Genomic DNA, 26823 nt, shown 5'->3' on the forward strand with positions numbered 1-26823 from the left:
CTTTTTATACAATTTATGCATCTTTTAGTTCTTAACTACCAAATGCTGCGTGCAAGAAGGTTATTAACACAACTGCATGGTAGGCAGCTGAATATCTTTTTAAGATAAACTATTATGAAATTAGTTTTTTAAATAGATCTCACAAACTTACAAATGCTGCATGAATTGTTAGCTGAGCTCTGTGAGTACACGCAACTCAGGGGTTCCTTCTAGATTTTTTTATACATAATTAATTGTACCACGTATATATATATATATATATATATATATATATATATATATATATATATATACATATATATATATATATATATATACATATATATATATATATATATATATATATATATATATATATATATATATATATATATATATATATATATATATATATATGTATATATATATATATATATATATACGTATATATATATATATATATATATATATATATATATATATATATATATATATATATATATATATACATATATATATATAAACATTTAAAATGTATATATATATTTATACATTTGTTTTTATAAGTCATTAATAAAAAAGCAATGTAGATTTTTAAATAAAACAAGTTTTATCAATTGCTTCCGAAACTTTTTCTCCAGTTAATTTAGCAGTTTGCTTTTATCCAAGGTTATAAAGGCATATTTTTGCATAGTTTTCTAAAACGAGCTGAACCAAGTAAAATAAATGGTTATTACTTATAGCTGAGTCAAATATAGGAGGAGCTAATATCGAGAGTATTATAGAGAAATCCACTGATCTTAAATGCACTTGCAATTGCATTTTAAATTCCTATTTCAATTGGAAGGTAGCCATCTATTGAAGCAAGCAATCTTTGGAAACACCGTTTAGTTTCTTTGCATATGATAATAATACTTATGGTTGGTTTAATCAAATCTCTTATCTCAGAGTTTTAAAAAGCTATTTTATTTAAAATGAAAAGGAAGTACTAATGCATTCTGAAATTTAATGTAGATAATTGTTTATTGATGTCATTTTAGCTACATATCCAGCATAATATGAGATCAAAGCTTTTTTTTATTCAAATAGATTGCTGCAACTTGGAATATCTGCATAATTGTGGTAACTATTAGATGGTTTTCTTTTCAACAAATATTTTCTTATTAATTCAATTTCGCCAGATATTTTAGTATTGGAGTCAGCAAAAGAACTGTCTAAAACTTTAAATATGAGTTTTATCTCTGATGCTGCAGTTTCCATTTGAACGTTAAATGGTACGTCGCATCAAGAGTTGTTTATATGTGGCTGTGAATTGTTGGCAATTGATATTGCTGTTAAACATTCTTGCAGATCTCGCAGCTCCAATGAAGGGCTTGTTAGATGTATATGACTGAGCTTATATGTTAAATAATTTTATGGCGAACCTTCTTTTTCTACTCAGTCGAGAAATATATCTTAAATAGATTTAATTGCTACCAAATATCCCATAAAACCAGTTCTTAGACTAGACAAGATCACTTGAATACCAGCTAATCTCTTTAAGGCTAATGAGATAATTATATGCATGTCAAGAAATATAAACCAAAAAGCCTTGTTAAATGCACACAATCATATAATCAATCTATTATGCTAGTAAACTCAACGACGAATTTATAAAATTATTTAACTGCTATATACAGTTCATTAACATTAAAAAGTTTGCAAACTATAATATGCAACCATAATACTTAACAGGAGGTAAACAGTATATATATATATATATATATATATATATATATATATATATATATATATATATATATATATATATATACGATGATATATATATATATATATATATATATATATATATATATATATATATATATATACATATATATACATATATATATATATATATATATATATATATATATATATATATATATATATATATATATATATTTTACTTAAGGAGATATTTCAAAGAATAGGTAATTTTTTGAATACTTCTATGTTAAATATTTAATAAATACATTTTTTTTAAACAATTGTATTCTTACATACATGTGTATCTTTAACTGTATAGAGTGATTATCCTTTAAATTATAAGAAATGATTAATTACTTTTTATTTGTTTTTAAAGTTGTTTTAAATAACTATAATTTAAACCTGGTTTTTTTTTACCAGTATAAGTGACACTTTAGAATACTTTAATCAAATAATTTATGCAACAATAGCATTTAAATATAGTATAATTCTAGAAGGAACCCCTGAGTTTAGTGTACTCACAGTACTCAGTTAATAGTTCATGCAGCATTTGTAAAAAATGCTATTTAGCTACAAAAAATTGAGAATATAAAATTGTAGGAAGACATGATTGCTGCTTACCATGCTGTTATGTTATTAACCTTCTAGCATACAGCATTTGTAACTAAGAACTAAAAGAAATATAAATTATACATAAAACTAAAACTGTAAACTTCACCAATGCCATTTCATAATAAGTTCAATTATTCAAAAAATTAAATTTTTTTGCTCTAATATTTAAAAAATTCACTTTTTTAAATATTAGATTTTTTAAATAGTAATTTTTATAGAACGCATTCTTTTTTTTCTACAACTGTAGATATAAACTTTGTTTTAAAACTGATTAGCAAAAATTGTAAAACATGTTTTCAGCTGCATTTATGCATTCATGAAATTGCTTAACTCCTAACCTATAAACATACGGTAGCGGTTTTGTAAAAAATATGGTAGTGGTGTACCTTGGAGGTAACTAATGTTGTGTACCTTGGTGGTAGCACCAAGGTACAAACTTCAATAATTTTGTTAATACTATTTTGATTATTATTTGTTATGAAAGTATTTTTTTAATGTAATATGTTGTTAAAGTTTATTATGATTTTTTTTGTTTTTGTTTTTTAAGAATTTCTTTAGTATAATATGAGATGTGTATTTCTTTGTTATATTGTAATTATTTTTTTCAAATTGTTATGTTATCTTTGACATATTTCTCGAATTATCAAAGAGATAATAAAACTGTGTATGAGTTGGATATATTAGACATGGTCTTTTAGTTGCCATATTCCTCTATTACACGAGGTTCAGCATGACAGCTGAAAAAACTCATTTGGCATCAACTTTGATTACCTGAATGTAGAGTAGACAAATGCTAAATCAAAGTGAAATACTTATTATTACTAAACTTTAACGTAGATATTTGTTATTACTCTTTTCTTAATAAACAGTTCTTTTGCAAGTTTTTAGTACTTCTAAGGCTAAATTAGTTTAAATTTATAATAATATATAATTTCAACATAAGTATTAATTAAAATATAGTTTAAATAAATCTAACTAGATATAATAATATTATCTCTGATGTGAAATCCAATTATCCTATAAGTAAACATTATATCAAACTTCAACCATGTTGAGTACTTAATCTGTTAAAACAATAATACCTCAAGGTACATCACTGGTGGTGAACCTTGGCTGTAATGTAAGCTGTTTTTTAAACTTTAAAAAAGGGATGAAGAAATATGTCTGGATGTTTAATAAAAAATTCTAGAGTAAATAATATCATAAAGTTAATGAAAATATATTATTACAGAACATATTGCAAGTATTTTTAATATTTGCTAAAGTTTGAAAATACCTCCGAGGTACACCACTCTCCCCTACATTTAATAAGTGTATTTTGCATTTCTGTCCATTTACCTTTTATATTGCATATCTTTTATATAAAATTTTTTCTTCTTTTTATGAAATAATTAAAACAATTAGTTACATAAAAAATGCAGTTAGCAGTGGTTAGAGACACCTAATGTTGCCAATTGTTATAAGATGTAGTAACAAATTAACAGAAAATGGTAGGAAAGTTGGAAGCATATGATATAAAAAAGTAAAAAGAATAGTTAATTTAAAAACTTTACACTTGTGTTGGAACAAAATGAGCTCAGTGCAGTAAAAAAAGTACAATGGTTATGAAAAGATTTTTAAACCAGAAAATGGACAAATTAAAACTAATACCTTCATTTATAATGTATTTAAATTTTTAATCTGTAAGTAATAATGTAATGCTTCTCTATAAACTTTTATTATTGAAGATAGTAAAAATATTTATTTTTAAAGACTCATAATAACATCATTATTTAAAAACTAATGAGAGCACCTTTGAAACAAGTTTATGTTTTTGGGTAAAAGTAAAGGGCTGTGTGAGATTTTTTGTTGCTATTTGTATGTTAAAGTTTTGATAAATTTTTGATGGGAAAGTCAGGGAATTTTTGTACGAGTCAAGGAAAAGTCATGGAAAATGAACATAAAAATTGCTGGTCACGCTGATTATAAACATTTACATTAATCAACTACACTCATATAAAAATGATCAAAGGCATTCATATTCAACATGGTATTATCTAATAAGTTAAGTGATCTTTACAGTCATATAATTAACGGGAAAAAGTAAAAAATGGTTATAAAAAGACATAAATACAATTACGTGTACATTTTGCGGCCAGATAACTGTATTCTTTTGTAAAAGCCATGATTTTTAATGTAGCCCCAATATAAACTGAATAGAAACTCAAAATATTGTTATGTTTAGCTCGGAACTTTATATTTTTAGTAGGAAACTTTGCTGAAATCAAGTCAAAACATTGATACAAATGATTGAATAATTTGGAAGTTATTTCCAAGGTCGTATTATACTATAAAGAATTGTTTGCTAACTGATTGTTTTACACAGTGTGAACATCTTATGGAATAAAAAAAAACTTTTGTGAGTTTTTTATTAAATGTTAACAAAATTTAATGTAAACGTAAAAACAAACATAATATTAAGCTGAAATTAATTTCTTAGTCATTTTTCTGACCTGTAAAAATTACAAATTTTTTGTGCAACTGTCAACTCTCTATAAGTCGAAAAAACAGTTCTATATCTACACATACACACATGTAAATATACATTTATTTTTAATTGTTTAAAAATAGGTAAAAGCTCACAAACATTTGATTTTATTTTTTCAAGAATCTTTTATGCTATCTGAAATACAATATCTTTTAGAACAGTGTTAAAATACAGCTATATGAATGTCTATTTCAGTATTCTGAATGTTATTAGAATAAACTAAAAGGCAATCAGTTAGCAGATAATTCTTTATAAGATAGTATAAGCTGCCAAATAAACTGAAGAATAATTCAATCATTTAGTGTAACCTTTTGACTCGGTTTTGATAAAGTTTTTACTAAAATTTTAAGTTCCGTGAAATTTTTTGGGTCAACCAAGATGATGGCTGTTTTAAAAACTGTCTTCAAAAAACTCACATGACAATCTCCTGTTTATTAAAAGTCCATGAGGTTTTGCAACTTTAAATTAAATCGTTGAAAACAGTTTGAGGGTCGTTTAAAAAGTCAGTAAAATCGAACTATAAATTGAACTGTAAAACTAAACAAAAAAAATTCACTATAATTTAACAATTAATTATGTAACCGACCGACCATAACCCATCTTGCTTTCTGCTAGTATAAAATTATAATTAAATTAATAACTTAAAATATTAATAAAGAGTTAATTTATTATAATCTTAATTCATTGCAAAAACAGAAACCAGATGTAATTAATCTTTTAAACAATATTAATCTGGTTTTTTATTTTGACTGTTTCAAAAGACTTTTAAGAACTTTGAGGTTTAAAGGTAATTATTTTTTCATGAGTCCTGTAAATAATTTATAACAATCTGTGATTGTTATAAATTACCTGGTGAATATGCTGACCATTGTCAGCATATTCACTAGGTAAAATAATATCCTTGCGTTTGAGGAAATGTTTTTGTTGTAGTTTTAAAACTAATTGACACTTTTAACGTTTCGTCAGAAAACAATATTAATTTGTTATTACTTTTTTTTACAAATCAATATATTTCTAATGATGATACTGTTGTATCAAATTTAAATATCAATACTTATTTACATATATTTTATTAACTGCACAGATAATAGTAAATATGGCATTGCCACTATATTATGTGTACTAAAGGATAGTGGGTTGTTTAAGCAGAAAGAAAATTAGTTCCTAGTTCTAGTTTTTTGATTACTCAGTAGAGATTGGAGCATTGGAGTGTTCATACGTTAGCTGAAGATTTAGGTTTGAAGATAAAATCTATTTATCTTAAATTTTTAATTTTTTTTTTTTTGTCTTTCTCTCTAAAACTTTTCAAAACAATATGCTTTTCAATTTTCAAGGTGGTCATTGTTTTTTAAAATTATTTTGTAAAACTGTTATTGCTGTAAGCCTTTACAAGAGACACACGCACTCTCATGCAGCCTTGTTTGAGTATTATGAAAAAATTTAACTAGAAGTTAAATTGAAATATCGAATTTATTTATCATAAAAAATACATACTTATTAATAAAAAAAAAATATAATATTCCTTGATTATTCACAAGAAGTAACTTGTTACTTTAAGTTAAAAGCGCTTTGTATAATATAAAATCATTAGAAAAGACCAAAGTTTCTTATTTCTAATATAACTATAAATGTAGTTGAAACAATTATCTCTTAGATTTTGAGTTTTCTATTAGTTGAGTTTGATTTTTATTATTTTAGAGTTTTGTTATATTACCTTTATGCATATAGTTATATGTATAAAGGGTTGCCACCATGTTAAGTGTCTGGTGATGGATGACGTGATTTCTAATACTACCTTAAAAAAATTTATAAGAAAATTACACTTCATAATTTGATAAATTTATGCCGGATATTTTAAAAACTTTTACCCCACCATGATCTAAAATGCATAGCCTTGTTTCTACTTGTGTTAAAACCATGCACTAAGAAATTTCTAGCTTTTGTAAAATAAGTAGGTTTGGCTGCCACAGATAGCTACCCTACGTTATTTTAAATCAGTGGTAGGTCAGTGGAGCATTGGTGTAACTCTGGAATTTTTTAAAACAGGTTTGTTAAAGTGACTTCTATATTTAGCAAAACTATTTATTTAGTGCTTTTTACTAGTGATGTACCGATAGCACTTTTTTGGACGATGCCAACACCGATGTTGATGGATGGGAAAATTATTACACCGATGCTGATACCAATGAATTAACTAATTACTAAAATTTTGAAAATATAAAACCAAATACTATCTAAATAACTTAAAATCGCGTAATCTTTTACATGGAATCAGTACTGGTAAACAAATACTTGGGCCTAAATTAGAATCAAGGCATACTTTTAAAAGATATTAGAAAAACCCAGTAATTAATGTATACATTTTTATGTTTTTTTTACTATGAAAAGAAAACTTTCAAATAATTAATACAATTTTAAAGGAACGCTTTTTATTTTAACTTTAAAAATAAAATGGTACTATCATAAGCATTTTTTATTTTATTCTGACTTACTCCCAACAAGGTTGCAAGCAACCACTATTAAGTTGGGAGTTACTAGAAAAAAAGACAAGAGTTATAAAGCAAGGAAACGGTTGACAGAAAACTTTAAATGTTGAAGGTTGTATAAGTCAGGAAAACATAAAGATGGGAGAGAGTTCCAAAGGGTTAAAGAGCGGGGAAAAAACTAAACAAATAAAAGTTTTTGGAGCATGCATAGACAGACAAATTAAAAGAATAAAACTTTGATAAATGACAGTCAAGCAAGAATGAGTTTTGGTTGATGGAACTAGATATGAAAGCTCTTTTCCTTTCATCGATGCTCCTTTGCTTCGATCAATGTTTACAATGCACCTCTGGGTCCAACTATGTTTACAATGTGTTTTGAGACCTTGTCTAGAAGAGAAAGAGCATCGTTAAAGGAACCAGGCTAAATATAGCAACAGTATTCCATACAAGTATGACTAAGAGATTTGTAGAGGTAGAGAATGGAATCAAGAGAGATAAAATGGTGAGCACAATAAAGAGACTGAGATTTGATAACTGAGTTTTTAGAAGTTAAAATTTACGAGACACTGAGTCTCAATCTTTTACAGAAGTGAGATCAGATTCACGATCAGCTGCCTGTTATAAGCAATCGAAAAAAGAAGTCTTTTTGTCAAGACGGGAGTATAAAGTTTAGTCATCAGCAAAAAGAGCTACTTTAGATGTAAGGTTGTCAGGAAGATCATAACTGTAGATAAGAAGCAAAATAAGACCAAGGATAAAACCTTGAGGTACCCCAGAAGTTAATGGAAATAAAGAACAGTGTTGGCCTTCGAGGATGACTTAAATAAAGTGGTTAAAAAGAAAAAATTTGATAATCTCAAAAACTTTCTCAGATACACCGATGAAACAAACTTATGGGAAAGATTAAACTGCCAAACTTTGTCTTTCACTAAATTGGCCTTCATGGTCTTAGATAGGTGAATTGAAATAAATAAAAAATAAAACTATATAAATATAGTCGGCTATACTTGAACACATATAGATAAAAATTCTTAAATAGGTTACTTTTAAGTATAACAATTAAACAACACAAAATAAAACTCTTCTGAAAACAAAATGGTAATAAAAGTATAACTACATTCAGCTGTAAAATTAAAGCTTAAAAACACCATCTTAAGAATAAACAATATTGCCTGTAAACAAAGTCAAAATAAACAATTACTCAAAAAAATTCTACGTAATGCATAAAGTTTAGTTTATTTATTATTTAATTATTATCATAATGCAGGATAGAAATATTAAAATGCCATCGGTTGGAAAATCGGTATATTAATTAAAAAAAAAAGGCCGATACCGATTGTGCAAAAAGAGGAAGATTAAGCCGATGCCGATGCTGATTAATCGATACATCACTACTTTTACCTTCATTATGACTCTTTATTGCTTGGACTCTGAAATTTGACATGCTAACTGTTTTGCTGCTCTAGCAAACTTATTATCAAAATAACTAAATAATTAGCAAAGGCTCCGAGTAGTGCAATTTGATATTAATATATTTACAATTTATATAATTTGACTGTTCAGGAACCACCTTTTTAACCTTTGCCTCACACAATTAAGTTATTACAGTAAGCCTCACTTTGGCCGTAAGTTTACTACAAATAAAGTGCATCTATTACAACTTTTAGTGTAAATAGAGCATAAAATTTTAAACTAAATTTCACCTTGGTTTTGCTAAATGTATACATAAAAAAATATTAGCTTATAAATGTATTTTTAATTCAATCAAAAGTAATAAAACTATTTAAGATCTGAATATTTTGTTTAAAACAGAGTAAAATTAATTCAACTAATTTAACTAAAACTACTAGTTTGAAAATATATATACACAATGTTTAGTTTTCCACAAAAGATTGTTCTTATTGTGGCTTATGGAAGTCGTAAAAAACAAATACTAAGCTAAAAAAGAAAATAAATTACAAAGACAAACTTAACTTATATAACAAACTGCAAATACAAAATTAAATACATATATTACACATACTTATTTACATTTAAATACCTCTAAATCGATGGATAAGATGAATGGTAGATTGATTTCGAATATTGTAGTAGCTGACAGTTTTTTTATCTTTTAACAAATTAAAGATATAATATAAGCAGAACTTGTCTGCGTCAAGATTTTTCTGATGTGCAATTTTTTTCTTCACTTTTTTTATTGTATCAACATCCTCAACCTCTAGTGTAATTTGAGTTTCGCTACTTTTCACAAATACATGCATGCTTTACCCTATTCAAAGAACAAATGAAGGATTAACTAAATACTAAAATATGAAGAGTGTAATTAAAACTATAATTATTGAAATGATTTAATATTTTTCCATTAAAATTACTTTTAAAAAAAACATTTAATAGTGAAGTTTTATAAATATAAAAGCAAAGAATTAGATAACATTAAATTTATCGATTTCATATTTACTTAGGGGTCGAAGTAAGTGTCAGACATCAGCAGCCCCCGGATAGTTTTTAAAACCTGTTTGAGGAGGGCAACAAATCATTGTTCATTTTTTTAGTAAAAATGAACAATGATTTGTTGCCCTTTTGGAGGTCTCAAGAATGTTTCAAGGGATAGCGATGTCTGACACCTACTTTGACCCCTGCATTTGCTAACAATATGGAAAAGATATCTAAAAAATATATATTACCAAAACTAGAGTGGAATTAAAATTTTTCTATGCTATGGGTCATAGAAATTGTTTTATCAAAAGAAATATTTCTAAAAATGGTTGTGATAGACTTAAAGGTCCTAACTTTATTTTCTATTTAGAGGCTTTTTCTAAAGAAACATTTTAACAAATTTTGTATGAGTTGTTTTGTTAGTTAAAAATAGTGAAAACAGCTGACTGCTTGATACACTGATGCATTTTCTGCAGAGCTGTGCTGTAACTTTTAGGGCCCCTTAAAATTTTTTGTTTTAACTTTGTTGAACTCATTTTTATTAAGTTTTATTTTTAAAAATTATAAAAATTAATTATAAATCTATTTTTCTAGCCCTTTCGCTCGCAAATTCATCAATTAAGTCATTGGAATTAATATCACTTTCTATTGACATTATTGCTAATCCTAAAAGTCTTTTCTGTGACACTGTCGAATGTAGATAATTCATAATTAATTTTAGTTACAAAAATGATCATTCACAATAAGCAACCAATATAATTCATCTAAATTGCTTTCTAAAATGAATCCCAACTTTTCTATAATAGTATATTACCTACTAAAAAATATCTAAAAACAAAAAGTTCATTTTTAAGTTTTAACTCTTCAATGTTATTTTCTTAGCGTTAGACCAGATTTGTACAACTAGTATTGATGTTAATTGTATTAATAGTTTTTAAATTTTTATTATCAAAAATAAAATAAAAAAAGCTTGATTTAATGAATTATAAAAGATTCAAATCGCCCTTGCAATGAATTATTTACTATATTGATTAATTTATTATAAAAATACTGTTTAAACATTGTTTAAATTTACCTTTACCTTCCATTTGAGTTATACTTATCATCGATTTCAGAAACAAGCAAGATAATGCTTATCAATATCATCATAGTATTCAATTGGAACAATTTTTCCAACTGTTGGTATTAAGTCATCGGGGCCCCGGCCCTGCCACAAAATTGAGACATTTTGCAAACCCAGCCCAGGCTCCATCAAAATTATAAGATTTAGCAGGGGCTGATAGCCAGGGCTAGAAAAGAATTTGTAACTTAATATACTATAATTTTATGCTTATATTTACTATTTATTAAATACTAAATTACTTAAATACATACATTTATATATTTTTAGACTCTAATTTATTTCCAACTAGATTGCAAGCAACCACAATTAAGTTATGAGTTACTTTAAATTAGAGAATAAGTTAAAATACTAGGAAACGTACAACTTAGGATTTAAAAAGCTGTAAGTTGCATAAGAAAGGAAAACATGAGAATAGGTGAGAGTTATAAGTTTTTTTGATGTTGAAGGAAAAAAAATGGATTAATAAAAGTTTTTGTTAGCATGAAGGGACAGATATAGTGAATGGATGCAACTTATTGAATAAAAATTGTATTTGTAGTTAAAAGAAAGAAATGCAACCTTACAACAATCGCATTTACAATGTGCTTTTAGACTTTGTGTAAGTGTAAAAGGGTTGTTATTTGTCAATATAGGAATGCCAATATTATTGCAACATTTTTTTGCAGTAAATAAATGAGTTTTGTTGTGTAACAAAAAATGTGGATTTTAAGTCCAGAACTTGAATTCACAACCCACTGCAAGCCTTAAGCTGTTACAGAAGAGAGATCAGAAATAAAATCGGCTGCTTGCTCTAAGAAATTAAAAAGTGAAGATTTTTAGTCAAGACAAGAGTATAAAGTTGAGTCATCAACATATAGAGCCACTTTAGATTTCATTGTTATTGTAGATAAGAAATAATACAGGAGCAAAGATAGAACCTTGTAGTACCTTACAAGTTACTTGAAATAAAAAAGAGGGTAAGCCTTTAAGAATTACTTTAGTACTTCAGTTAAAAAGAAATAATTTAATAGCAGCAAAACCTTCATTTAAAGAAACTCATAAGAGTGAAAACTAATCGTAGGATAATTGTAAAGGTCAAAGAGTTTTCTAGAGTTTTAAACTTTTTAAAATTTAATTAAAAATTAGAACCACTTATTTAGCACTTTTTAAAAGTTCGGCAAAATTGAAGAGAGTTCTGGAGAACACTTTTTTAAGGCTATGATGGAAATCTATTCTGGAGCAAAAACTGTAGAAGTGATTAGCTAATAGTTAACTTTAACATTGGAGGCCAGAGTGATTTGGATGCTTCACAATGGGTTAATCTGTTTAACTGTCAGGAAGAGTATGGCCATTACATTCAAGAGTCAAATTAGAATAAGATTTCTTTGCAAATAACTCTGTTATTTGCAAAGAAATCTTAAAACCATGAACTTTTGATTAAATATAAACCATGAACTTTAGATTAAAACCATGAACTTTTGATTAAATATTAGAATTACTTTAGTTAATGACACTGTTGAAGATAAACCAAAAGTCTCCAGAACCGAACATCTGAGGTAAGATACAAGATTTAGTAAACTGAGAATAACAGAGCTTAACATCAGACAGGACTTTTTTAAATGAACTTTTTGCAATAATAAAAGAACATTTGTTCTTAAGAGGAATGTTATTGTAAAAAATATTAAAAAAATGATTGTTTGATAAAGCAAGTGCTCAAGAAGGTGAAAAATGTGGAGTAGAATAAGACCTGACTTAAAATTGAAAAGAAGTAATAAAAGCTTCCAAACTTTTATTCCAGAAGGAATAAAAGCTTCTAAAATGTACTTTATGAGTACATATTATGGATATAAATATATATGTTTGCTATATATTTAGATGCTAGCAAACAATATCCTTTCATTGTTCAATAAAATTTATTATTTGTATGGTGTAGTATTTGCCGAAAGAGAAGATGATCAGATGGATGTGTGGCGTGACTCTAGCAAGATAAGAAAAGGAGGCATAATCTTAGACAGATAAGAAAAAACATTGCATCAAACAACGTTATTTAGAAAAGATTAAAGTAATTTAGGTATCAACATGTAGAAAGGTCTGCTACCTTTCTACATGCTGATACCATATACCTGATTACACCATTTTCTTTTACAGTAGAAAATAGTGGTGGTAGAAGTAAGAAAACTTGAAGAGAGTGCCTATCATATTGTATGAATGAGCTTTGGTTAAGAAAATAAAATGATCTAGATTGTTTATATTAGAGAAACAGCATAAAAGAGGAAGGCTAAAGCCTGATGATGATGATCATCATCATTATAAGGCTTTAGCCTTCCTTTTTTATGTTGATGATGATCATGGTCATGATGATGATGTTGATGATGATGATGATGATGATGATGATGATGATGATGATGATGATGATGATGATGATGATGATGATGAAGATGATGATGATGATGATAATGATGATGATGATGATGATGATGATGATGATGATGATGATGATGATGATGATGATGATGATAGACATGATGATGATGGTGATGATGATGATGGTGATAAAGATAATGATCATGATGATCATCACTATCATCATCATGATCACATTAATCATAATGATGTTTATATATGCATATGTATACAAAATATAAGATGAAATTTGAATAAAAAAATATATTTTAAGATGTATAAATATTTATGCAGCCCTGAATACAAACCCCGGCCCTGGCTACATTTTATCAAACCCATCCCCGCCAGATATCAACCCCGGTTATTTTATAACTGTTGATTCAATTTCTTTACTTGGCAATTATTCAATACTGTCATTTTTTGAATTTGCTTTATTTTTTATTGTCTGTTACCAACAATAATCTCCCAATGTCTTGAGATTATGCACACTTCGATTTGGTAATGGTAAACTAGATTCTGGTGATTTATCAACACAATCTTTGTTTCTTCTTTGATTTAGTTTAAGTATCACAAGAAGACCGTTCAGTGAACTGTTATTTTTATTGATGCTTTAAATTAGATTATTTAACAGTCTTTTGAAAAAGTTTACGTAGAAAACATTAGGCAGTACTTAATTGTTGTACATTTTCACTGCATTATGAAATAATTTTTACATAAAAATTATGTTAAAAATTTTGATAATTTAATTCATTAAAAAACCATACCCATAAACAATTCTTACCACACTGAAAAAAAAAAAAAAGAAAAAAACTAGTTGTTGTTGTTTAAACATTATTGTCTAACGTTTGCTTTCTCACAATTTAAACAATTAGCTAAGACGATAATGTTGTGTTATGAATGTTTTGAGAAATAAATAGTATAAGAATTTTGAGAAATTATATGGAAAATTATTTTTTTATTTAAAAATAAACATAAATTTGTTGACAGGTGAGTACTGGTGCACTGGGATATTGGAAAAATCCCAGTAGGCCCTCTTAAAAATTATAAGACATGGGCCTCCAATCAAATAGATACCTGTAGTTCCAGTTAAATTTAGTAATTTCATAATCGCTTTTTTTTTTAGTTTTTAAAATACTACATTTCTTTAGTAATAAAGTTATTAAAATAATAATTTGAATAAACTGAAAATAGTTTGTAATGTTAAAGTTATTTTAGATTTGGTGTAGTGAACCTAATTAATGTTATATACTTATATAAATTAAAACAACAATATTAAGACAAGAGTTTAAAATAAGAACACAAAAAAGTCAATGTAAGAGTGACCTACTATTGTAATAATTAGATATCGATAAAAGAGGATAGAGGAAATTTGTTTACTTTTTTAAGTCCTACAACTTAATTCAAACAACAAACATTATTCAAATTATTTGTAAATTATTATTATTAAAAATATCTGAAGAAGAAAATTCAGCTGGTATTTATTCAATTACTATGGATACAACTATGGATATATCTACCCATGATCAAGGTGTTTTTGTTTTGCGGTATATTAGTGACAGAACTGAAGGCAACAGGTCTATAGTTGAAGTTGTGGAACGAGTTGTAGCTTTAAACAACGTGATTTTATCTTCAGGGCAGGATTTATTTGATTTACTAAAACTAACTTTAAATTTTATGAACATTAGCTTAAATAATTGTATTCCAGATGTTTATGATGATGCTGCTAATTTGAATGGCCAATATAAATAAGTTCAAGAAAAGCTTAAGGAAATGCTCCCAAGGCATATTCATACTTGGTGCTACATTCATGTGTTAATTCTAGTCTTACAACAAACTATTTCTTGTTCAGTTACAGTTATTTCTTTACTTGGACTTCTTCAAGAATTATTTGATTTTTTCAAAGAATCTTATAAAAGACTCAATGTTTTTGAAAATCAGAATAATCCCAGTTGTCCGTCACATTTGATGAATATTTGTAAAACTCGATGGCGGTCTGAAAATCATGCTGTTATTAAGATATTTGGTCTTACAGATAAGTGGAATGAAAGAACTAAGAATGATGACTGAAAACAATTTGTATATGTGCAAATTGTACTTGCACTTTGTGATATTTTTGTTACTAATGACTTTTCAAACAGCGTAAGAAGTACGGCTCAAAATATACTAGGTCAACTTACCTGTTATGAAACAGTATTAACAGCAATGATGTTTTTGCAAACAATTAAGTTTACTACTGATCTATCTGATTACCTAAAAACATCTGGTCTGGATTATATTTAAGCATGAAGAAAAATTGATGGAACAATAAAGTCTTTAAAAGAAAGCAAGAGATTTTTACTAGGGAGGGACAATGTATCGTTTAACAGTGAGTCGATCAATCATGTTCGATGGATTAAACAACTCATCGTGTTCTATACATCTAATGCAATTAGCTGTTCAATGCATCGAACACGATTAATAGAACAAAAATGTACCTTAACGATTTACAATTTGTTATATAAAAAATAATATATAAAATAGTATATAACTATTTTCATTAGTAGTTATTTACTTTACGATTATGTTCCTTAAGTTGCCTTTAAATTTTACATGAGAAAAAGTTAATAGGCTGTATAATGAAATATTAATCATTAATCGTAAACATCTTTTGAACGTTAAAAAGACTTTCCGAACATTCAAAAGACATTCATAAAACATTTTTTTTGGATCAAATGCTAGCTGGGTGATTATTGTTATTGTTGCACAATAGCAAATAACAATAACCAAACAAAATTTAAGTTTTGAATTTAGCTGTTTTAATTTTATTTACATTCTTTCGATGCGTTGTTTAACAATCCAGTATTCAGATACTTTATAGATCTAGAATCAAGACATTGATTCAGAATTAGAACTTCCTGAAAAGAGAAGAAAAGCTTTTCCAAACATTATGGAGAAAATTCAAGTACTAACCAAAACATAGGAGATGAATATAATCCCGAAATTTTTTATAAAAATAAAACATTTCACGCAGTCATGGATAATTTTATTGCTTGCTTAGAATGCAGTTTTTCAGGCAATAAAGAACTTTATTGTGAACTTGAACTATTTGATCCAAGAAGGCTTAAAGAAATTGCAAAAAATGGAATGCGTTTGAAGCTATTGATAAAAGTTGTGAACTTTTACCTCTTATCGATAAACGTAAATTAGGAAAACAATTAGTATTTTTTATGAAATTATGGCCTCTAATATTCAAAACCAAAGCAATTTGTAAAAAGATTCAGACTTTAAAGATTTTGAATACTCTCAGGAAAACAATAATAAAAAGTGTAAAAAAAAACGTAACTGACGTTTATTATGCATAACAAATCTTATTTATGAATTCAACATGTTTTCTTTAGAGTATAATGAATTATTTGAAGTATACATGTTTTTTAAACAATTCCTCTTACTCAAGTAACATGTTACTGATTGTTTTCAAAACTTAAAATGATCAAAATTTAGAACGGTTGTTTTCATAGAACTTAGATTTGGTTTATTATTTAGGTTCATGTTAATTGAACAGTTTTCTCTTTGGGTTAGAAATGGGTAGATAACCTGACTATTATTATAGCTACTAGATAGAACCCATTGCTATTAGTAAGTATATTGAATATTGTAAGTGGGTCCGAATTATATCCAGTTCAGATAACCATATTACTGTAAGCATAATCAGAAAATCCACTTGATGTTAAGCTTATCTTCATTGTTGAAAAAATATTATAACACAAGCAGAATATTTTAAATGATGAGTTATAATATAAAAGTACCATTTTTCATTTTAATAGAAAAAAAATGTGTCACTGAAACGTCTTCCTTGAGAATTTCTTTTATAATAAAAATCTTTATTACTTTTAGTTGATTGCTCTAACCAACAACATCTACTCTTTTCAATTTAAATTTTCAATTTAAACAGGCCAAGTTGCCGAATCTAATATGTCATTCTTGCATTTTAAATAAATTGAGGACAGAGGGGAGCATTATTCTACGCATTGAGCCTGGGTATTTATTTTCTATTTGATTAAATTTAACTTATTTACATTTCTTGCAAAATTACGGCGTTATTAGGATTGTCTATCATTTGTTATCCATGTAGATGAAAATTAAGACCTGTTTAGTTACATTAGCATTTCTTTAAAGAAAAAGTTAGAAAATATATCTAAAGGTAAATAAATTTCTCTTACATGGTGTATAGCGGAGAAATTGTCCGCCCATATCGGGTGAGTAATCGGCCTAGACTGAATGCTCCCTTCATGTTTTAAAATATCGTTTTTGGTTTTAGAAATGCCTCATAAACGCATTTTGAAAACCAAAAAAACCCAGATGGATGAAAATAGCATTAGGCAAGCAATTATTCGCCGCTTAGGTCCTATTGTATAAAGAGATCCACATTACAAAGTATAATAAAAAAACTAACAGAAAAAATACCAAAGAAGAGTATTTGAGACGAAATTTACAAAATCTGAATTACCATGGCAACGAGAGTGAACAAGAATCGCCAAGATATGCAAACAAGTATACCAATAAACAAGTATTAATTACAGAACAGAAAAATAAGCTAGAAGCTTATATTAAAAGATGCTCTGAATTAATTTTTGGACTTACATATGTTAATATTGAAAAGTTGACCTATGAGTATGCGACAAAGAGGCGACAAGAGTTTATGGCAAGTTACCCAACATGTTATCTTAGAAAGCCAGAAAGTATAAGCTTGAGTAGAAGCACCAGTTTTAATAAATTTAAAGTGGATCATTTTTTCAAAAACCTTAGTAAGGTACTGGAACAATACGCACTTGCACCAGATAAAAAATTTAATCTTGATGAGACTGGCGTGACAACCGTAGCAAAACCACTTAAATTTGTTTCCACTACTGGAAAAAAATCTCACAAGCTGCCTCAGCTTAAAGAGAAAAATTAGTCACCTTTGTGGGAATTATTAGTGCATCTGGACAAAGTCTGCCTCCTGTTTATGTCTTCTCCAGGATTAGAAATGTAAAGAACTTTAGAGCTGATGCTCTAGTGCTCTAGTATTAAGATTAGCTCTGGGAAACAAATCTGGCTGGATGACTGCCGAGTTATTTCCTTCTGTATTAAAACATATAGTTAAACATACGCGCTGCTCTCCTCACGATTCAATTTTGTTATTACTTGACAGTCACGAGTCACATGTTAGCCTTACTAGTATTAAATGCTGCAGAGAAAGTGGAATTGTGCTACTAAGTCTCGCTCCCCATACAACTCATCGAATGCAGCCATTAAATATTCGAATATATGGGCATTTTAAAAGATTTTATAGAATTGCATGTAATGACTAGATGGTGTCTAGTCCTGGGAAAACAAAATCTGTCAGAAATATTCCTGAACTAACACATTGTGCTTATATAAGAGCTTTTACAAGTAAAAAATTTTAAGTAGTTTCAAAAACACTGACATTTGGTTATTAAACCGCTTGGTTTTTACTGATGCAGGTTTTGCTTCAAGTGCAATTACTGACTCACCCTTACCTAACGAAACTGTACAAGAAAGTAAAACTCGTATAGCTGAAAATGATGAAATTTTGCCAATCACACCATCCCGCAGTCGTTATCAAAAACAAAATAATTCTAAGCATCAAACCAAAATAACATGCAAGTGTGCAGATTCTTCTTCTTATTCTTATTATCCTGGTTGAGTTTTATTAAGTGTGTGCTATAACTAACCTGTTTGTATATTTTAGTTTATATATTATTCTATAAAGAATAAAGCCTTCTATGTTGGCTCAGAATTAATTATAGACTATAAACATCCCTACACTACAATTCCATTCTTCATATTTAAATGGATAAATATCTAAGACTGGAACAATTTGACAGCAATCCCAACTCTGCATCCGTTTCTAAAGAATGGTATCACTGGTTTAGAACTTTTATAAACTTTTTGAAAACTGTGTAAGCAGAAGATAAAATAGATGTCCTCATTAACTAATTATCTACTTTCGTATTCAATTATATTGCTGATATTGAATCATTTGATGGCGCTATAGAAACCCTGGAAAACTTATTTGTAAAATCTAAAATTGAATTGATTTCCTGACATAAGTTAGCTTTACGTAAACTATCATCCAGAGAATCTATTGATCAATTTTTGTAGGCCTTACGTACAATCAGTAAAAATTGCAACTTTAAACAGGTTTCTGATTCAGAACATTGTGAAGAATACATTCGTGATTCATTTATTAGTGGTCTAAGTACTTTCATATTCGCAAAACACAAAACGCAACGACTACTAAAAAACTCTACTCTTAAACTTACTGAGGCCTATAATCAAGCTTGTATATTGGAAAACGCTCAAAGAAATAACTAAAAAAACTTACATACAGAGTATAGTAATGTTGCTATAACTTATAAACATTCGGAATGTTTATTAGTTTCAACTAAGCCTAGTGGACTTTGTTGTTTCTCTGGACGTAAACATCACCCTCGACAAGTATGTCCTGCCGGAGACGCAGAATGTAACAATTGTCGCACAAAATGACATTTCAAGAAAGTATGCAAATCATCAAAGAACTCTGTAATGTGTGCTGCTGCTAACTTCCATGCACCAAGTTTAGCCTGGATTACTTGCTCTTCTATCGACTCACTCAATTCAAATGTTTATATATTTATTACTAGGGCCAAGGTAAGAGCGCTTCTTGACACTGAAAACTCTGAAACATTTATAAGCAAATTATTATGTGACACTTTAAAACATAATATACTCCCTTCTAATAAAAGAGTCTCTATCGCTGATCCTTCCTTATCTTTTCAAGCTATAGGTAAAGATTTAACTAACTTCACTTTATTTGCTATGAAATTCTCTAATATTTACTTTTTGGTTATACCCAGCTTCTGCGAAAAAATCATATTTAGTAGAGATTTGCTACAAATACACTAGTCTTTATATCATTTGCGGTGGTAAAAAAGATTCTTCAAAAACTTGTTCTCTAAATAATACTACAATGAAAGCTAGCACTCTTTTTCCTAATGAATGTAGACCGATCGCTTCACCTTCTAGACAATATAACTCAGAGGACAATGCATTCATTGAGCAAGAAACTGAAAAACATTTGGAACTAGAATTAATTGAACCAAGTAACTCTGCTTGGCGTTCACAAATAGATGTTACCAGGAATGAAAGAAATAAACGCATGGTTATTGATTACTCACAAACAATAAATCGGTTTACAATACTTGATGCTTACCCTTTACCTAATTTCAGTGAATTAGTTAACTCTGTTGCAAAATATTCATTATTTAGCACATTTGATTTAAAAAGTGATTGTCACCAAATACCTCTCCTACAAAGTGACAAGTATGATACTGCCTTTGAGTCGAATGGACATCCTTTTCAATTTGAAAGAATTCCTTTTGGCTTCACTAACGCTAAATGCTATTCAAGAAAAAAAATTAGAAGACACCTTTGTTTATCATGATAACTTGCTTGTATGACGTACATTTAAAAATAAATATGATTTCAATTTAGAAAATTTCTTAAAGCCTCTAAGAAAGCAATGTTTATATTTAATGAAGAAAAGTCTATATTGTCTACTACGTGTATAACCTTCCTATGTTTTAATAAATAAAGTGGCTCTTTTTCACCTGATCCAGATTGCTTAAAGCCGTTAATTAAAATGCCTGCTCCCACTGATAGTGCTTCTTTCCGTCAAGTCTTTGGTATGTTTTCATATTATTCCTAATATATCAAACATTTTTCTGATAAAATTCATCCTTTATATTTAACTTCAACCTTTCCACTGTGAGCTGAAGCTATTAAATGTTTCAATTAAATGAAAAAATTATTCTCTGAGCAGCTCTACAAGCTATTGATGAAAGTACACCATTTGAGGTGGAAACAGATGCCTCGGATTTTGCTATAGCTGCTTCCCTTAATCAGGCTGGAAGACCAGTTGCATACTTTTCTCCTAAACTTTCACCTACTGAAGAAAAAAATTCTTTTGTTGAAAAGAAAGCTTATGCTATTGTCAGATCACTTTGTAAAATGGAAACACTGCCTTGTTGGTCAGCATTTTACTCTAGTCATCAACCAGTGCTCTGTCTCTTTCATATTTGACAATATCAAAAGTGGAAAAATTAGGAATGACACGATTCTTAGATGGAGGATGAGCTTTTTTGCACAGCTACAATATAGTCTATTGCCCTGGACGTAACAATTTTGTTGCTGATGACCTCTCTAAATTTTGTTGCTCTATGAATATAAACAGACCCTCTGTTAAGGAACTACATAAATCTCTTTGCCACCACGGAATCACCAAAATTTATCATTTTATAAAATCATAAAATCTGCCTTTTTCAATTGATGATGTAAAAAAAAAAACATTTTTTTTGTGTCAAATTTGTGCTGAATTAAAACGTAAATACTATGTAAGCAATTTTAACCACACCTTAATAAAATCTACTCAACCTTTTTGAGCAACTAAGCATAGGTTTTAAAAAACCTATTCTATCTTCATCTAGCAACAAATATTTTTTAATAGTTGTTGATGAGTTTTCAAGATTTCCATTTGTAATTCTTTGTCATGATATCACTACTTCAACCGTAATTAGATGTTTAATTCAACTTTTCACTTTATTTGACATCGCAGCTTATATACATTAGGATCGAGGCACTTGCTAAATTTCATTAGAGCTCCACAATTTTCTTAATTCTGAAGGTGCCAAACTGAGTAAAACTACTCCTTATAATCCTCAAGGTTATGGTCAGTGTGAAAGATGCAATCGCATAATTTGGAAAGGAATTTTGCTTGCCCTCAAATCAAAAAAATTACCTACCATGAACTGTGAACATATTTTACTTGATGTCCGTCTTTACATGGTTAATTAATTTGGGTCCTGTATTGCTATAAAGGCATATTTAACACAGCAAATAAGAACCTCCAGTTGAAGAGGTTAAGCTTTTAGAGGATATATTATATGAATATATTTGAAATATTTGAACTTATTTATTTTGTTTTATTTAGTATGGTAGAATGAGCTGATTCTTATCTAAATATGAATACGCTAATGAATATTAGTGCGCATAGTTACCCATAGTTTTGCCTATTGTTTGTATTGTTACTTACGGTTCTGCATTCTCTAAAATACACTATTTCTTAGTTTTTTAGTAGTTTCTAGACTTTTTTTATGCGCGGTTACATTTTCCATGCGGTCTTTCGAGTAAAGTCAGCTAGCGAACTAGAGATGATGTACTTTTATTCTCAAGAAGAGTTGATGTTGTTCATTCAGAAGAGTTGATGTTGTTTAAAACAAAAATTTAAATAATCGTTTGTTTGTTGTTGGTTGTTTTTATTTTTCTAATTTTTATAGCCTGTTTTCATTTTTTAGAAGAAGTTAGAAATAAAATGTCTGGTAAAATAGTTTTTTTAGTACTATCTAAACAGGAATACTGTAATTTATCTAATCTTCTAAATATGAATACTGTAATTTAATAGAGTTAGTGTCGTTTCACTTTCTTTTTTAATAAAGAACTTTCTAGACTTTTCTAAAAGCGTCTCTTTACTCCACGCGGTCTTTCAAGCAATGTCTTCCACCCGATTAGAGCTGATAAATTTTTAGTTTCAAGTGGAACTGATGTTGTTCATTGTTTAAAAACTAAAATTTGTTCGTTGTTCGTTGTTTTTATTTTTTTTTTTTTTTTTTTTAGAAGAAGTTAAAACTAAAATGACTGGTAAAAAATTTTTTTGAGTACAATGTTTCTTTTTTAGTAAAGCGTTTCAGTTTTGTCTTCAGTCTTTTTAAATCATTTTAAGCAAGTATTTTTCATTTTTCAGAGCAGTTAAAAGGAGCTGAAAGCTTTTTTAGTAAGTATATAGTGTATTGTAGTTTACTTATAGTTTATATTAGTAACATAGTTATATTAGTTCAAGTTTATTTATGGTTTATATTAGTAAGTTTATTTATAGATTATAGATTAGGATTAATGAGAATAAAAATAATTTTTTAGACAGGCATGCTGACAGCGACTTAAGTAAGTTTTATCATTTGGATTTTATTTGAGTACGAATGTAGCATTAGCGATTTTATTGTATATAATTTTATCTCAATTTTTATTTTTAGACAGACAGGTAGAACTCAGTAAGGACTTAGATTTTGTAGATTTAAAAACTTCTTTTGAATATTCTTTTAAAGCATTGAATATGTTTTATATGTCTTATTAAATTTTGTCATTTAGGTGTGGTAGCATCACCAGTTGGTGCAAATAGTAATGTCTTTGATTTTATTTTACAGCAAATAGTAATGTCTTTTATTTTATTTTAAAAAGAATCAGTAAATATTGTTTATTTAAACATAATCATCAGGATAAAAAAGATAAGATAGATAAAATAGCTTTTTTATTTAATATTTTTTTATTTAGTTACAACTTCAATTGCACCAGCCACAACAGGTAACTTAGTACATTTATTTTAATATACTTGAATTACATTTGTTACTTAAGTTTTCAAGCAATAAATATTGTTTATTTCAACATTATCGTCAAGATTATATAAATAAACTTTTTATTTGATAATTTATTTTGGTTGCCCTCTGGATCAACTTTAAATAATGGTAACTCATTAATTCATGTTTTATTATAGATAAATGTAGATAAAAAAATGTAAGTTGGAAATTTTTGTAGATTTAAAAGCAGTAAGCTTTTTTCTAAAGGTTCTTTCTATTTTTGGATTAAATCCACTATCACTACATTTGTTCTATGTTTATATAATGTACTTTAATAATTTTTGTCATTTTGGGGTTTGTTTTTTATTTAATAAAAAAACAAGCAATAAATATAATTTTCATTTAGATTCATCGACCTCATTATCCTGTAACTGAATAACTTCTGAATATTTAATTTTATAATATGAATTTTAACTAACTGAATATTTCTTTTGGTAGTTGTTTTTAGGTAAAACACTTTCAAAACATTATAACAGCGTCCTAATTTTTGTAGATAGTAATGAAGTAATAAGTAAGTTTGATTTTGTTAAAATATTTATAGTTTATACTAAATTACAAACTAAATTAAAAACAGTATGCCTAACTTACCAAATCGCTTTTGAAGAGAACTAAAAAAAAAAATAAAAGTAAAAATTAAAAAATAAACTTAACCAACAATTTATACATATATATATATACAGTAGTAGGTTATTAAATTGATCTTTGATCAATTTAATAACCTACTAAGAAAGTAAAAATTTACTGTCAGTTGTTTGTTTGTTTTTCTGTTTAGTTGACAACAATGAAGAGAGAAGTAGTATGTTTAAAAGGATTTTTATTTTTTTATAAAGTAACTAAAATGTTTTTTAAAATATTGTTGTTGACTTAAAAGTAAAACAGTAGGTTTTTATAATTTTATACAATTAGCCGAAAAACTTAGGTAATACTTAAAATTATATTGTCAATAATAGAGAAGAAATTTAAAATTCTCAGTAAGACAGCTTAATATTTTACATCAAGTTAGTTTAACTAAAATTTATTTTCTTTAGTTGATCAAGAGAGAGCTAATAAAGGTATTAGTTACATTAGTTTAGTGAATTTATTTTTAAAAAGTTAAGTAGATGTTTTAACGTCTATACATTTAAGTGCTTTTATTGTTTAGACACAGAATTGAAGACTGAAATAAGTCAGTGTTTTTGCTATTAGATAATTGTTAATAGGAATTTGTTTATTTGTACTGTAACTGGAATTTTAAAACTACAAGTACTTAAGCTTTATTTTTAGTATCCTCTTCATCCTGTGAAACTGGTGAGGTTATGCTTTATATTTTGATTAAAAAAAATTGTAAATATTTTTAAATTTTATTATATCCTTCTATTTGTAATTTTAGAGTCGTTAACATTTGAGGAATATCAAAGATATCGCTCCCAACACCCAGGGCCTCCCTCGGAGAGGTTCTTCAATAAGTGGCAAAGTAATGGCGGTATGGATGAGCCATCCTTCAAATGGAGGGCTCATCCATACCAGGTTTTTTCTTCGGTGACTTATTTTTATTTTTTTTAATTTTGTATATTTTTTTTTAATTTGTAATTTTTTATAATATACTGTTGTATATTTGGTTTGTTTTTGTCTTTTTTAATTGAAATTTTATTTATTTTTCACCAATTAAACTTAAATATAGTTAAATTGATTCACTACCCAATCATCATAATATGATGCTACATTCTATTTGTTAAAAATAATTAATTGGTAGTTTAATTTATTGAAAGCACTGCTTTTAAAATTTACCATAAGCCAAGACTATTTAGCTATATAAATGCAATTTATTTATATCTTTTTGATTTTTTATCTTTAATGTTTTTAGTTTGGCTTTTTGAAGCATTTATTTTTTTGCTTTTTAATTAAAATTATTTAAATCTATTGTAATGTCTTTTAAATTTAACTAAAGTTTACTAAAAGCCAACATGAAATAACGTCATAAAACAACACCGACAAGTTGCATCATGACAGCAGTTTAAGTATGACAACAGGCTACCGAAAAGCAGGTAAATTGGATTCCAGTTGTTTTTTTTTTGTTTTGTTTTGTTTTTCTTTTATGTCTACTTATCTGTTAAAATTTTTATTTTAGGTTTGTCATATGACGCATTAATGCAATATAAAAGATCAAAGTTTACATATTTTTTACAATTTGTTATACACATGGTTGATTGTAAATCGACTTTTTTTGTTTGAAACGTATTTGTACTCAATTACTTAATTATTTATAATAAATTTATTTAGTTGTGTGCATTTATCGTTTTAAAGACAATTTCCTTTTTTAAAGAAACATGTATCAAGGGGATACCAAAAAAATAATAACTCATAAATAATTTACGTTCTCTTCATATTAATCTTATTAATCAAAGTTCATGTTATAAAAAATATAACAAGAATTTAGCTTTAATCTTTCGTCAATTTAAGGTATGATGAAGTGTTAATATTTTGTGTCAGTAACTAAAAACGTATTGTATTGAACTTAGTAATGTCTAGGAAAATGGTTCTGCCATACACTGATATTACCTATGTCAGTTGTAAATTACTCAAATAACGTTAAATAATTGGTAAATTAATTTATTTTAATTTTACAGATGGTTTAATTTTTTAATTTGAAGGCGTTTTCCTTACAGGGTATTACTTAAGGTTTCGCAACTTTAAATTGTGGAAAACAGCCACTATAAATTAAGTAGCAGACCGACCGTAACCCGTATTAGGGGTTGCTTTCTGCTAGTTAGTATTATTATCCTTGTTGTGTTTTATTATGTGTATACTAAAACTAACCTGTTTGCATATTTTTAGTTTAGATATTATTATATGAAGAATAAACCTTCTATGTTGGCTTAGAACTAATTATAGACTATTAAATTCAATACACTACAACAGCGAAAGTGACGTTTCATCCCTTCATAACAATTCTGATAACGATTTGAGTGATAATTTGGAAGATATTGAAGAGGTCTGTAAGGAGGATCTGAATAATAGGGATTTTGTTTTAATTAGATTTAAAAGTAAAACTAAATTGATAAA

The 26823-nt window shown here is 27.5% G+C and overlaps 1 protein-coding gene and 1 long non-coding RNA gene across 2 annotated transcripts in view; one reads left to right on the top strand and one right to left on the bottom strand.

The window, feature by feature from the left end:
* LOC136081931 (polyubiquitin-like) overlaps window positions 1–24389 on the bottom strand; it is a 57197-nt gene extending 32808 nt beyond the window's left edge. Inside the window, 2 exon segments of the mRNA XM_065800361.1 lie at window positions 9395–9622; window positions 24370–24389. Coding sequence (XP_065656433.1) covers window positions 9395–9614 — 220 coding nt within the window. The 5' untranslated portion in view covers window positions 9615–9622; window positions 24370–24389.
* On the top strand, window positions 23699–26040 carry LOC136081932 (uncharacterized). The gene is made up of 2 exons (XR_010639251.1): window positions 23699–25805; window positions 25889–26040. It is a non-coding gene; the product is annotated as an uncharacterized LOC136081932 (long non-coding RNA).
* Window positions 26041–26823: the final 783 nt, after the last annotated feature.

Source organism: Hydra vulgaris, chromosome 06 (genome assembly GCF_038396675.1).
Source record: "Hydra vulgaris chromosome 06, alternate assembly HydraT2T_AEP".
In the NCBI taxonomy this organism is placed as follows: domain Eukaryota; kingdom Metazoa; phylum Cnidaria; class Hydrozoa; order Anthoathecata; family Hydridae; genus Hydra; species Hydra vulgaris.